Here is a 16,142-nt window from a genome sequence, read left to right on the forward strand (position 1 = left end):
CATTCACTGTGATTTGGAAAATGGGCAAAAATATGATGTGGTCTTTGCTTTTTTGTAATGGGGCTGGTGAGTGTTGAAGTCTTCAATTTGTTTCCCTTAAACAAGCGTTTCTCTACTGGGTCGCGGAGACATGCCAGGTGGGGCGCGAACTGACGTGAAAAACAGGAGTTTTTTTAATTTATTTTTTTATCTGTAGCCTAGGCCCAGGTAGCACCCGCACAATGGACGCACTGTGTTAATATGGAAGCGCTCGTGTCAAGGCAGCGTGAGCGCATGTTTGAATCTGCAAGCACGTTCACTAATGAACATTTCTTGAAGCTGGCCTAACTTAGCGATATATTTGGAAAGCTCAAAGAGTTAAATCTCCAGTTACAAGGCAAAGACAAGCACCTACCTCACCTAGCAGATAAGATTACTGCATTCACCAAAAAACTTGAGGTATGGGACAGGCGCCTCGATCGCAACAGTATGCCTTTGAGAATCTGAGTGAAATCGCTGAAACGTCTGCCACTCTTGTGATCCCATGTATTAAACAGTAGGCCTACATCACATCCCTGCAAAGTTTATTTCAAAAATATTTCCCAACCAGCAGTGCTCAGTATGACTGGATTATGGATCCATTTAATGCAGCATGTTGGTATTTCATTGAATATATTGTACAATGCTGTAAAATATTGGCCTATGCTTCCTAATATGTTGCTGGAAAACAGAAATATGTGTGTTTAATTTACAATGCATGGATTCCAGTTGCTGCTACTGGAAGAAACTGGAATCCATGCATTTCCATCTGATCCCTTATCATACCTGTTCATTCTTACTCGTTGCTCGACTTATCGTGACTAAATTCAAGATGGCTGCAAACGCTAAACTTCGTGAAGATACTGTCTGTATAAATCGTCTTGTAAGTAAACTACCAGTGCTTTTTCAAAGTTCTCAATGTCTCGTTTTAAATGTCAGGGCCCTCGGATGTCTACCAATGAAGTGTGGAGATACATTGAGCCTCGTAAATGGGTGTAAAACAGTGATTTATTTGCATGGCTAGCCCGATGCCGAAGCACCACTATTGAAAAAGCTGTTGGTAGCATCGGCTAACTAGCGCCAGATTTTGGAGTGCAGGGGACAAGCCGAGATGGGCTATGAGACATACGTTCACACTCGGTATCATGTTTCAATACACTTTAGGTCAATATCACACCGGAATTCTCCTTTAACAGAATATAATAAAACAGATATGTACATAACATACAGCTATGTGCAGTGTGGAAACAGTGTCATTGTAGTGCAGAAACAACATTATAAGAGTAGTAAGAATAAGTCTATGTGCAGGATGAATAGTATAAAGACCAGTAGAATAACTATGTATAAATGTAATTACAGTAGGCTTTAATGTCACACAAAAAGTACAACCAAAGCTGAGCTTGATCAACTAGAACGTCTAAAGAACCAGAACTTGAGTGTAGTTTTTTGCTGGGTCCCAGGCCATGTTGGTCTGAGGGGAAATGAGAAAGCGGACAGTGCTGCTAAGCAAGCCCTCAATGAAGAAGTCACAGAATCTCAAATCCCTGCCCCAGACCTTAAACCTATACTGAACTCTTACATCTCAGATAAGTGGCAATCTGAATGGGATTAATGTACCAACAACAAGCAAGGAATGTGAATTTTGGCACATTTTCATGATCCACTGGGTCGTTATGAGCCACACAAAATACGGTGTTGCTAAAATTACTCCTATTGTGGCTATTAGAGACATGCGCACACACACACAAAAAAAACATCACTAATGTTGTGGACATTCCTTTATTCTGAGATACATCAATAGGCTCTCAAAACAATCCCAAACAGACATAAGGTCTTTATAGAGCAAATCTATATAGATTATTTGTAAAATAAACCAGTAAAACAGAATTAGGGGATGGAATATATAACATTCACACTCATAGCTCATATTTTTAAAATAAATCAGTGAAAAAGTATCCAGACAAACAAGCAGCATTTTAATGCTGGGGGTCATATTTCATAATTTCAAATTTTTCTCTAGGTTACCTGATAGCCCAGTTTGAGAGGTGAAAGACGCGTGACATTATTTATTTTTGCAGCCAATCACTGCTGTTGTTTTATTTTATTGATTTGATTTTAGTCATAGAAGCTAAATTCGAAGGCAGGCCACAGGTAAAATCCAACGAACTGCATTCACCCCGCAAGGCAATAGTTGAATAGAGCTTTTGAGGTATTGCCACTGCTCCAACACTGAAAGGCACTGTTAGAATGCTTGGATCAAGCCAGGTTCAGCATAGCGTATGTCACTGTCTGCTCACGTTGGTGACCGGACCAGGGCAAGCACACTTTCGCAGTTCCCGCCGGAAATGCAGTCTAGTTTATTATTATATCTGCAGCACCAGCTGATTTTAACTCCGCTGAAGAGGATATATTTAGAACTTGTCATTATTTCAATACATTTGACAATTTTAAGCTTGACCTACCACTTTCTTAGAGCGATGAGGGACAGGTGGGCTCGAAAAGGCCCCCTTGATCAAAGTGGGGAATGAAAGAAAAAGTTTGAGAACCACTGCCTTAAACTAAGCATTTACATGAAGCACAGTAGCCTATGCCGATTGAAACACATTCCACTCAGATAGGTGCTACCAGGCTCATATAGGCTATCACTTTTAATTGCAAACAGAAAATGTCTAGCTAGCTGTTTATACCAACTTAATATCATGACTATTGCTAATATAGTGCCAAATGTGGAGTTTGTGGACTAGCCATAGGCTTATATTTGAATGGAGCTGATCATTATGAGAGTTGTGTAGATGCTCTTAAAGTGACAGCGCACCATTTATAAATGAGTTAAACTGCATCAAATTAGTAGTATTTCTTAATGTTTTAAACTAACGGTTCTGCTTTGGGCACTAAAATAGCCAGCAGCGGCACTGCACACACACAGTTCAAACACATACTGTTCTTTGACATTAGAACAGCCTAAATGTGGCATGCAACAGCATTTTCTGTTTTGGGAAATGCATTACTCCTATCTGCACTGCAACTGTTAAAAGATGTAAATGTTAATAGAGACTGGTTTTAATATTTTTTTTGCTGTATTTTATTTACATCTATTCGAATGAAGGAGTATACACACCAAAAACGAATAAAACCAAGTTTTAAAAAAGCGTATTCAGGTTGTGTATAGCTAGTGTGTTTTTGTAAAGTAACTAAGTAAAGTAATTAGTAAAGTAATTAATTACTTTTGAAAATAAGTAATCAGTAAAGTAACTAGATTACTTTCTTGGATAAGTAATCAGTAATCAGTAACTAATTACTTTTTCCAAGTAACTTGACCAACACTGTCGCTCGGAAATGAAAATATGTACACAGTGTTGTACCTTTGACTTTTTTTTTTTTTTTCTCTTTGTTTTTTCACTCGAAATATGTTGTATGCTTATGAGTTATGCCGTAGCTGGTTAGCCTAAGACATGCTGTAAAACTCTTTAGAAACAGATTTTTCCAAAACATCAATGGGACAAATGAATGGGAATCTTACTTCCGGCACCTAACCGCATTTCGGCTGTGGGCGGGACTGTGATGCTCTATTAGCATCCAATACCTGGTCGCAGATTCATCTGTTTAACTCAAGTTCAGATAGAAATGTTTGTGATGCCCCACTTTGTTGTTTAAAGGTTTACAACATGATGTGTCGGCGTTGGAAGTGTCACCAAATAAATAACGCCAATTTCACTGCGAAGTGTTGTTAGCTGGTTAGTGGCGCAAGGAGGTAGATATTAGGGTATCATACAAGCAGTTTAATTTAGTAGCGGTTCAAGACCCACGTGGAGTTTATTTAGTTTTATTTATTTGTTGGCATATTCATGGATGGATGGAAAGAGGCCAGAGCCAGTGATATCCACAATATGGAGGCTATGAAGGAAACAAAAGTTTGTATTTCGGATCAATTTGCAAAACTGTGAGTGACTTGTGGCTACAGGGATGGCAATGCCACAAGCTGAACTGAAAAGTGATCTGGTGGAATTTCGCAAACGTGCTTTGGAGAGGAAATTAAAAAACGACAAATTCACGACAGAAACAAACAGAAAAATGCAAGCCAGCCAAATAGAAGGAGTGGAGAAGAGTGTCACAGAACTTTATGGAAGTTCAACGGAGTTGGAAGTATGTCATCAACTAACTGGACGAGGAACTTGATGTGTTGAAGTTTGGCTCTCCATGTTGGGCCAAGACAGTGTACGGTCCATTGCCAGGTCCCAACACATCCAAGCTCCCTGCTGTCTCATCCCCACTGCTCACGTGGCCTGCTCCTCCTCCAAACCTGCCCTCACCTTCTGCTGGACCAACCAGCGTCTGGATCTCCCCCTGCTACTGTTCAGGTTGGGGCACGTTGGTGAGTTGCTGCCTAAACCAGCCCTTCCTGACACCACCTGGCCCACCACCAGCATCCTGTGCCAAAGCCAAGACTCGGCCTGTTCCACAGCGGTCTGGACTTTTCACTCCCTTCCTGTCATTACAAAAATGTTGCTACAAGTTACCATGGGATCCTTGGACTCTCTGTACTGAAGTACTTCTCTCGCATGTGTGACCATGAACTCCTCCTTCACACTACTGAATGGGAGTGTGAATTGGTTCTTGTGTCGATACAGCACAATGCTGTTTAGACTCCTGGGGAGCCCCAGACACCTGAGGATCCTCCGGAGGTACTAGCTGATCTTCTGCTCAAAGACCTTGACTGTAGACATCAGCACGTCATACATCATGCCCCCATCTAACCCTCAAAGGATGGTACAACCTCCGTAAAACCCTTGTGGTGTTTAACTTCATTTAATGCCATGTCTTAAGTGCAATCCACGGCCTCAAACAGGTGGTGTTTGTTGTTAAAAGTGCTATATGACCAAATAACACATATACATCTAACTAAGATATGTTTGATATTTTGCTGATTTGAATTTCTAATTTAGTAAATAAGAATGAGTTTTAAGTCAGGTGTTTTCATTGAACAAACTGATCAACATCTTGGACAATGAGTGTCACCCACTCCACAGCACTATTGTTAAGCAGAAGAGCCCGATCTGCTGGAGACTTCGCTCACTGCCTTGCACAACTGACAGACTGAGAAAGTCATTTGTCCCCAGGGCCATTGAACTGTTCAGTGCCTCACTTAAGGGAAGAGGAGAGAGACTTCTCTGCATAGTCTGTCTGCCTTTTCACCCCCTCCATGTTTGGATACTGTCTGTCCTCTAGTCACTTTTACCACTGTCTTTATGCCTCATTGTTTGCGTGCTATATTAGCACATTAGCACATATGCATAACCCCCCCCCCCCTCCATGCCACAGCCGAACTGTGGCCACATTTTCTTTAAATAGTTAAATATATAGATATATAGACTTTACTTTACTTTATTTCTGCATTGTTGCACTGTTGGACTTACTCATCTTTTACTCATCACCATGACCACTATCACCATTGCACTACCACCATGACACTCATTCACACAGAGCATCTTAGAGCACCTTACCATACCTTACTATGCACAGAGAATCACAGGCTCAGTCCCTGCCTCAGTCATTGCAAGCGCCTCTGATTGATTAATCACCACTATGATCAGATTCCAAAAATAACAGTGATGTAGTACTCGAGTCCGGTCTCGGACTCGAGTCCGGTCTCGAGACCGATTTCTGCTTTCTCGGACTCGACTCGGACTTGTTCCTTCAAAGACTCGGTCTTGACTCGGTCTCGGACCACAGTGGGAGGAGAAGGACTCGTACTTTCAGACCGAGTCCTCGAGACCAACGCATTTTTTATGTTCATATCAAAAAAATGTTTATGTTCATATCAAAAAATCAAAATGAAATTTCACGGCGGCCGTCTTTGCCCCTTGTTGGCCTTGGTGCCCCCTTCTTTCAATATTCTGCTTTGCGTCCGTTTAATAGCGATTTTTATTTAGCCTATAGCCTGTCAAAATAATCTTAACATCACAGCGCAAACTAATTCAGTTTTACACAGTGGAGAAAATGACAGCGCATGGCAAGACAGAAAGTGCGTCCAAATTCACCCATTCTTCTCAGTTGAAATACTCGCAATCGCTAAGCCTACTCATCACACAGGCACATGTATCACATCACATGAAAGAACTTTTTCTCAGCTTTTAAACAATGTTAGCCGCTAATTGCTGTGGTGAACGGTTCGCGTTCGTGAACGGTTCGCGACAAACCATATATCAGAATAAACAGCAGACCTTACCGAACACAAAGGTGTAAAGCAGTCCCCTGTACAGTAAGCCGTTCCAGAGTATTCCGGTTAAATTAAAAATGTAATCTGCAGCAAGGTCTACATTCATGTCTCCAACTTTGGTCTTTAGGTTTCAAAATGTGTTTAAATCGTTCTTCATGATTTCATAACAGGCCAAATACAAAATAAATGTTACAAATATTGCCTAGATATAGGTAAATATTAAAATCAGAGGATATACAGCTGAGTAAGAGTTTGTGAAAGGAGTCTTAATGATCAACAAATGCTAAGCATGCATCAAGGTTGCATCAGTTTCTTAAAGCTGAGCTGTGCTTAAATTGTTCAATACATGATTCCATAACAGGCCAAATATAAAATAAATATAAATATTAAATATAGCCTAGACATCTAAATATTAGATGATCAGATGATTTTCTATGTAATATCATGTTTCATGTTTTTGTAATGTTTCATACAGTGATTCAGGTCTACTGCTGTGAATAGGCTAAATACAACTTTGATTATTTTTATAGCCTACTACTGTATAGTTAACTTTGGCCTTGGTGCCCTGACATGTGGCCTTTGTGCCCCCCACCAAATATGCCCAACTGAAGGCCAAGTGGCCTTGCCCCTAAAATGGTGAAATTCCAAGCCTGGGCCTAACTGTTGATTATTAATTGGGATGATATTAAATCATATGAAAACTGACATGTTTTTATGGTCTTGGTCTCGACTCGGTCTCGACTCCTAAAGGACTCGGTCTCGACTCGGACTTGCTTCCTCAAAGACTCGGTCTTGACTCGGACTCGACTGTATTTGAAAACCAACGGACTCGGTCTCGACTCGGTCTCGACCCTTCAAAGACTCGGTCTTGACTCGGACTCGGCATAGGCGGTCTCGTCCCCATCACTAAAAAATAATTCAGTGGAAATGCATGGATTCCAGTTGCTGCTACTGGAAGAAACTGGAATCCATGCATTTCCACTGAATTATTTTTGGAATCTGATCCCTTATCATACCTGTTCATTCTTACTCGTTGCTCGACTTATCGTGACTAAATTCAAGATGGCTGCAAACGTTAAACTTCGTGAAGATACTGTCTGTATAAATCGTCTTGTAAGTAAACTACCAGTGCTTTTTCAAAGTTCTCAATGTCTCGTTTTAAATGTCAGGGCCCTAGGAAGTCTACCAATGAAGTGTGGAGATACATTGAGCCTCGTAAATGGGTGTAAAACAGTGATTTATTTGCATGGCTAGCCCGATGCCGAAGCACCACTACTGAAAAAGTTGTTGGTAGCATCGGCTAACTAGCGCCAGATTTTGGAGTGCAGGGGACAAGTCGAGATGGGCTATGAGACATACGTTCACACTCAGTATCATGTTTCAATACACTTTAGGTCAATATCACACCGGAATTCTCCTTTAAGTATAATCCTGATTTATGCTATACCACTAGAGCAAAAATGTGCCAATGAAAGGCAAGCCCCTCTCTTTCTCCCTCCCTCATAAACAAGTCCATGTTCCATAAGTTAGGCTAGCTACAGTCAGCTACGTAAACCCCCAGCAGTCAGCATAGAAAGGTTTTAGCCTACTTCACGTTAGGCTTATGAATAACATTATATAGACTAGCATTGAGGGTCCAAAAATCTTTCCTTATTTGCTTATTATGCAGCTAGTGTGTAGTGCCATCACACCTGGCAGATAACTGTAGCCTCATCTTTTTCCATGTGGGGAAACAAAAAAACGCAACCCACGTTTTTTTACGGTATCCAAGACAATTGTGCGATGCACTTGATCAGTTTTTCACACTGCAGTGTCTTCTAGGCATCTTAAAGTAGTGAGGAATCACAACAACTTCTTCTGCTAACAATGTTTTTCTATGTTTTTATTTGATATTCCAGTTTGCTTTTGTTTATGTGAAGCACATTGAATGACCTCTGTGTATGAAATGCGCTATATAAATAAACTTGACTTCATGCACAATGCAACTGAAAGCTTTACATAAGACATTGAATGTGAAATCAGGGTGAAATGCATTCTTGTATCTCTACTGTGCCAAAATGTAGGTCATGAATCATGATGTACAAATAAAACAGAAAATACACAAAAATATAAAACAGCATAATGAAAAATGCAACAGAGAAACGCCAACATCATTTAAAAAAATTTAACAACAGAAAAATGATCATAACCATTTTTTTGACAAGGGAAAAGGGACTCTTTGGCATTCAGTAAAATTCTGAAAAAAAAAAAAAAACAAGACCAGCTACCAATGCCACTCCTGTCCGTCTCTCACTCACTCAAGTGCAAATCATCGAATACTTTTACCATGTTTCCATTACAACAGGGAAAGAGGATCAGCATTGAAACATGTAACATGGGATTGAAGAACACTCCGGGTTCACATGACAGTTCATCTCCTCCGTCCGAGTGCTGTCCACATCACAGGGCTGATTCAGAAGGTAACAAACTCAACTAGAAAACCGATGGATTACATACAGTCAACTTGGACTGGAAGCTTGCGAACGAAGGCAGCCCTGACAGGATACCACAGTGTGGTAATGTCACCTCGTCAACAGGAGGGAGTCACCAAGGATCTGCTCAGGAACTAGCGATGTCCATAACCACTGACCCGGTCTTCCGGGGCAAACTCGATGTCGATGACAGAGCTGTGAGTGCTCTCCGAGGTGTCTGGGATTCTCTCTCTCTGCATGTAGCCGTCATCATCGCTGCCTTCATAGCACTCGCGCTGCGGTTGTGGCTCAGGCTCAAGGTCGTCCTTGAGACGGGCCTCGTAACCGTCCTTGAGACGGGCCTCGTAACCGTCCTCGGGCTGATCGTCGCTGGATGGGGCACGAGCAGGGATGCGGAAGTGGGTCTTCTCAGGGCAGCCATCAGGTGGGATGATCGTCGGGCTTTCTGCGGGGGAGTCCACGGGCGACTGAAGCAGAGGAGTGCTCCCTGTCTGGGCGCAACTAGAAATGGTAAACTCTGGCTTCAGAAGGCCTGGGGCACCTGGTACTTGACTTGGTTTTAAAGAATCCTGTATGAATTTTGAAAGAGAGACCAAACAAAGGGAATGATTACATACAATCCCACAGCATCTATCAGTAAACAGTATCTATCTATCTATCTATCTATCTATCTATCTATCTATCTATCTATCTAGCACACACCGAAAATACAAGGTTCCACTGCTGCTGAGGTGCTGAGCAAATACAAAACCAGCTTCCTCCAGTGTCCATAATCACCACTCCAAGAAGGCTATCTTGATTTATGTGAATTCCACAGAATTTGGAGGGTTATCACTGGCTGTCACCATCTTTCTTTTTGACTAATCAACCTAACCAAATGTGCCACCACATTCTGAATCATCTGCAAATGTTTAATTAAACATGTATGCAGGTTTGCTCATATTACACATGGATCACATGAATTTGTGTAGCATATTGTGTGAGGTCTGATGATTTAAATGCTCAGGAGTAGGACTGGAACTAATGATAGTTGATCTGTGAAGTATTTTCTCGATTAATCTATTAGTTGTTTGGAGTCTGGTTGTTTGGTGGTAAGACTTGAAACAATGACAGTGAAGTTTTGACTTACGGGCATATGGGCTGATAAGAAAGTCTTGATAGTCAATTTCCGTGTACAGAGGATAATGAACACCAGCGACACCGGGACTATGATGCTGATGACCAAAATAAGATAGATGGGCCATGAACCTGTGCATAAAACATACAAATAGAACAAAATAAACAATGGCATTCAATTTACAAGAAAACAATCTGCTGAAATACTGTAGATTGCAGAAGAATTTCCAACATACAAATATCAGAAAAATACCAGAAAAAGCAAACGTGTTGCATTTACACACTTCAGCCCCTATTTTCCTGATGATATCCCCTAACAGAATCTTTTCCACCCTGGGGGGGTTATCTATCATTTGATTATAATCTCTCTGCCAAAGATGTGGATTTTGAATACAGTTGTGGCAGTTCCTCTCTGACAGGGGACATTTGAATGATCCAGGCACAAACAAGCACTGCTCTAGACTGATTTATCTATGTGGCAAACAGATACACTTTACTTGACAGTGTCAACATAAGAGTGACATGACACTGTCATGAACGTGTCATAAACAATTTATAAACATTTATGACATAATGCTTTTGTTATTAAGTGACATTTGGTTTTTGTCATAACAAGTTAAGGTTAGGTTTCATGTGTCATGACAGTGTCATGTCACTCTTATGTCGATAACTGTCAAGTAAAGTATTACCAAAAGATCACCTCCCAATATATCCCAATATAATGGACCTGTACAATGATATCAGTCTCTTCAGCAAGAGGTATGTGGTATTGTTCGCATTTAACTAAATATTTTACTAATTAATATCAGATAATTGTCATCACATGAAATTATCAAATACATTTTGTCACTTAAGGGTAAAACAAACTTTGTGAAAAGTAACTTGACTAACTAACCCTTTTCAGGAACGATGTTGCATATGTCCTTAGAGTATTTATAGCGAACACCATCAATATTTCCCTCAAGCTCCAGAATGGTGCAGTTTCTGAACAGCAACTCGCCATAGCACACACCAGCCTCCAGGGGGCACTCAAAGTCAAGCCGTTTCTATGATAAACAAAGACATGTCGTTCACATCATGAACATGAGGACACCAAAATAAAGACATGTCAGTATTAATATTAAGACACAAAATGTTAGGACACAAATTTTGCACTGAGATTGGACATGAGCTATGGTGCTGTGAATCTCTCTTTAGATTGACAGTTCTGTACTTTAGTGCCAAATCATCTAACACTACAGGTCATTTCCCAAAGATGCTTCACAACGATTTAAAAAGAATGCAGTACCGCAACACTAAAACTTTTTGTAATATCTAACTATCATGGAATTTGGACAAATCACAATAAATGAGGATAATTGACATAAATGACTTTTGTATGTGTAGGCTATCATCTAGAAACTACAACAGAGCCTTTCTTAGCAGCCCCTCGGTGGTTCTCACAAAGTTCCACAACCCCCCCCCCCCCCCCCCCCCCCGGTCGGACGTCAACTGATACCAGACAAACACCCCCCCCCCCCCCCCCGACGAACACATTTCCTGCGGGAAACCCTGCTTGGACGATACCCTTGGCATTTTATCTGCACTGTCCAGGTTCACCCAGCTGTAAATGGGCCCCAGCATCAGTTGGGAGTTTACCATGGTGGAGTGGCACCCAATCCAGTGAGAGACTATGACTCATTCACTAAGCACTACAGACACTGGGCATGAGCACAGCCCACATTAGGCTCCATGGATCCATGAAAAGACAAGGATTAATTTGATGTGATGTCCACTCCAAGGCATATTATGCTATAGATATGCTATTTATTTTTTTAAATACATATTTCCAGTACGTTTCTTCAGAGCTGTCCATGACCACTTTTTAGTATTTTGTTTTTAAATCCTTCAACAGACATTAAATGTAACAATTAAAACAAACCTTGAAAGGTTTAAATGAGTTGACAAAACAGCTTTCACTGCTTGTTAAAACCCCCTCTAAGGCAAAACATATACAGTCACCATTAATCATACCTCATCATGAGTGGTGTACACCGTGTAGTAAAACTTCCCATCTTCGTTTAAATACTCGCCAGTGGCATTCTGCTCAATGTAACCGTCATAGCCATCATTACTATAATTAGAATCATCAACAACCTCAAGGGGATTGTCAAAAGAAAACATGATCCGATCAGTCTTAGCAGTAATATTTACAGTTGGGAAGTCCATGAAACCTGCAGAAAGGAACACAGGTGGTGGTTATCAATTAATTCAAAGGGTGTATAGAATTGTGCATAGCGTCATTACACCGAAGTCTCAGTAAGGGTACGGGGTAGAGGGTAGAGAGATAAAACAAAGATATACCCGCACAGTTATATAAGCTCCCAGGTGTTTTATTAGGCTACAATCAACCAGAGGTCTTGTCATCAAGCAGATGAGTGGGCAATGCCCCATGTCCACCAATCAGTCAGTCCTATATGGCCTACATTAGCCCAAGTATTACATTTGCATCAATTACATGTTTTCAATATAGGGCAATTCCACGCAAAACTGCCACAATGCGCAATCGTGGAAAATGCTGTCAAATCCAATTTTTCTTTCAAAACTTATTTTTATTTCATTTCAAATCTTTTAGAAATTAACTAAATTAAGCTTGCATTAGTTATGCTCTAATACATCTAGTTATAAACCTAACATAATACAAATTCAACTGTATTTTGGGCAATAAAGTGATAATGTCATGGTAATATTGTCATAGTGTAGTCCGCCTTGGAAAATAGCCTTCCTGTAGGGACATAAAGTAATTGTTTTGATCAAAACCAATGTTTATATTAAATAATGTCATCATTTAGATGACTATTTCATTTAGATGACTTTCAATTTCCAAATTCATAGGGTTATATTGCAGTCAGAGGACATATTCAACTGTAGTGAGACCACATAGTCACAGAGCCCTGCCCCTCAGAAAGTGTGCCAATCCATGCCATACACACAGAGAGACATAGGTATCCTTCACATATCCCCCTGACAGCCTTTCCCTACCCTGTAAAGCCATGCCTCATCCATATTTGGGGTCACACATACAAGGGTCAACCTAACGTAGGGGTCTCCGCTGTGGGTCATACTACAGGCTCACACTGGGCATGCCTTGGATGGCTCCACAGCAAGCCAGCCCACTTCTTACACCATTTATAGTGAGAGGAGAGAAGGGTCACCCCATCTGCCCTTGAACTTTGGGCCTCTGAAGTGTTAAAGCTGTAGCTAAAGAGACAGGATGGCTGTCTCTTTAGCTAATCCTGACAGTTCTTTGGTGGAAGAGCCAACAATGTGCTTTTATCTTTCCCAAAATCCCAAACAAAAATGGTGAAAACAGTGTATTGAACAATAACACAACATACATCTTTACCGCTCCAGTCACTATACTGTCTGAACCTCATTCCATAGATAATTTGCAAATTGGTAAACATTTACAATATCCTAAAAGACTCCAAAATTTCTGAAATTACAAATAAAAGTGTAAATAATGTTTTTTTTACTTCAAAATATTGTCAAAAGTTGTATATATTCCCAGAGTATCCTAGTGCAATGCAATCCTATTGTAATCCTATGAGACCATTCATTTGAATGGACACAAAAAGGTCCGTATTTGCATACTGTTGCCATATGGCAACAATTATATTTTGCCAATTTATAAAAAACTCATTATATATAAACTTGTTTTAATGATACATTGTTCATGTTTACATAGTCCAGATAGTGTTTTATTTTATTTTTTTTCAAAGAAATTATGCATAAATTCTGAATTTTGACCATCCACAGGTAGCGGACAGGTAGTGGTGGTCACAGAGGTACCTCTCTGTAGAAATAGGAAGTACTAACAATATATCCTCATCATGTGACCTAACAATTATTTTTTTATACCAAAACTAAAATCCCCTTTTTCACATATAAATAGTAAAATATAGGTTTTGTGTTACTGCCAATTAGAAACACTAAGATAAATTAATTGTTGCCATATGGCAACAACATGCAATAGACAATAGACACATAAAATATTCTCGAACAAACCCATGTATAGATAGGCATACCGTAATTTGGGGCCATCATGCTACCCATAGCAGTACCCTTTATTTGTATAAAATAATCATTCCTAAAAAGAAAATAATTATTGGTAAGTACAAGCTTAGTCAGGTCAGTGACACATTCAACACTAGGTTTGCTCATAGGAGACTTTTGAGAGAAAAAATCCACTGCTTCTAAACCACCATTGTGTGGAATATTGGTATAGAGACTGGAAACATCCAACATGGCAAAAAGAAAGGCTGCATTGGATAATTTAACAGTTTTAAGTTTACCAATTAAGTCAGGTAGATTTTTTCTTACACAAGGTGGCAGATTTAGAAGTATGAAGACAAATCCTCATTCAAATTTACATTCACAATTTCATTAATATTGGACCAATAAGTGGTACTTGTGAACTAGTTACTCTGTTGGAATGGAACATTTCCTTTAGTCTCAATGACCTATTTTTTTTTTAATAATAAAACACTCTGGGAGCTTATATAACAGTGTGCAGTTATCTCTTCATTTTTTCATATTCTGGCTCAGCCTTATACCCAGCACCTGTTTAGTTTTTTTGTAGATGCGCGTGCACTTTCATTCAACCCTCGGAGAGATACTCATGAAACATCAAACTCAACCAGTACATTCTGCAGAACAATCAGCAACATGACTACTCCATGCAATGTTTTCTTACACTAGTAATCCGTGCCAAAGGATCTCTTCCTTTTTCTATAGAGGTAAAGGTCAATATCATACAAATATCATACAACTGCACACTAATTGAATCTGAACATGTTAAAAATAAGTCAATATGTTTTTCATTCACCAAATTGTTTTGTGGATTATTTGAATGAATGACTACTTACAGGTGACATCAGAGTGAAGATCGCTGCTATAGCCGAATGTTACTTCAACTCTATCTGAAATGTTGGATCCATCCATCGCCACCAAGTCGAGAATGTATACATCATTTTCGGGTGGTGTTACAGAGGACATGTCAATATGGCGATGTGATATGCGGCCCTGAAAACGTGTCTCGCCATCGCTGTTGATGGAAACAACATTATACATCTGTCTAGGAGTTTTCCTTTGCATTGAGAAACAACATCTTGCATTAATTTGGTATTTTAGCTGGTCATTTAAGACTACTGAAACAAGACATTGGGTATGCCAAAAAATTAGCTGTTTTCACTTCAATTACTTGTATTTGTTATGTGATTGTCACAGTGTGCAAAGTATCATGTTTCACGTTTGTAGTGTTTTAATGCATTTATTTGTGTCCTGTGTGCTGTGTTTTGTTTTGCTTCACGTGTGGACTTTGATATTCCCGTCACGGCTGTCCCAATCAAACTGACAATTAACAAAGACCCAAAGACTCACAATCGAACCTATAGGCTGCTTAATTTAATGAGGGGGAACAGGTGTGTGGTGTTTTTCTCACTATATTGGCAGGATCGACAGGCACAGAGCAGGTATCAAGTCAGAACTGCAAAAGACACAGGCCGAGCCAGAGGTGGCCTACCCAGCCGGACACACAACCGGACACACAGCAGAGCAGTTCCAGGATTTCGGCATCCATGCAAAAGCTATATTCCGGGTGGCAGATTTGGTCTGCACCCGGCAATCTGAGCGATTGTATCGCTGCTGGTGATCGGATGGAGAGCTGAGTAGCCTACGATCTGTGGAGGACTTACGGGAAGGTACCGAGCTACTGGAACATTTGTGGGTTGCGGTGCGGATGACTGCTTGGCTAGGCTAGGCCGGGTGAACACGGAAGCTACTAACTGGCCTGCTGCTTGCTCGCTCGCTCGCTTGCTCGTTTGTCTACTGCTGTGCTGTGCTGACTGTGGGAACTGCTGTGGGGCGTCTGGCGCTGCTGGTGGCTGGCGGCGGTATTACTGGCTGTGGTCTCTTGTTTTATTACAGTATTGTATTTGGTATACATTTTAACTATGAATTTGTGAGTCTAATTGACTTTGTGTTTATTTATATTTAATTTAATACATTTGTAATACGAGTTAAGCCCCTTTGCCTCATTGATTAATTGCACTGCCTACTGCCGTTTATCTTAAATTACTAAAAGTTAACCTACATTGCTGTCTGGTCACGGGCAGCCTTAAGGCTACTACTAATCTGGTGACATCTTTCTGGTGCTGCGAGCAGGGTTTGGTGGACAGCAGTGTGAACAATCTAGAGGCATTGGGTTTTGTAAGGTTTTTAAATATTGACATTTTTAAATTGTACTTCTCAACATTGTCAAGATGATGCCTGTTTTTGCT

General features: G+C 40.3%; 1 protein-coding gene across 1 annotated transcript in view; it reads right to left on the bottom strand.

The window, feature by feature from the left end:
• Positions 1-7,660: 7,660 nt before the first annotated feature.
• The window catches only part of LOC121685049 (interferon gamma receptor 1-like), a 31,262-nt gene continuing 22,780 nt past the window's right edge, over positions 7,661-16,142 (bottom strand). Inside the window, exons 3-7 of the mRNA XM_042065306.1 lie at positions 14,730-14,908; positions 11,836-12,035; positions 10,718-10,868; positions 9,836-9,954; positions 7,661-9,275 (exon numbers count right to left, since the gene is read on the bottom strand). Coding sequence (XP_041921240.1) covers positions 8,841-9,275; positions 9,836-9,954; positions 10,718-10,868; positions 11,836-12,035; positions 14,730-14,908 — 1,084 coding nt within the window. The 3' untranslated portion in view covers positions 7,661-8,840. The remainder of the gene's footprint in view (positions 9,276-9,835; positions 9,955-10,717; positions 10,869-11,835; positions 12,036-14,729; positions 14,909-16,142) is intronic.

This window comes from Alosa sapidissima, chromosome 16, assembly GCF_018492685.1.
Source record: "Alosa sapidissima isolate fAloSap1 chromosome 16, fAloSap1.pri, whole genome shotgun sequence".
Taxonomy (NCBI): domain Eukaryota; kingdom Metazoa; phylum Chordata; class Actinopteri; order Clupeiformes; family Clupeidae; genus Alosa; species Alosa sapidissima.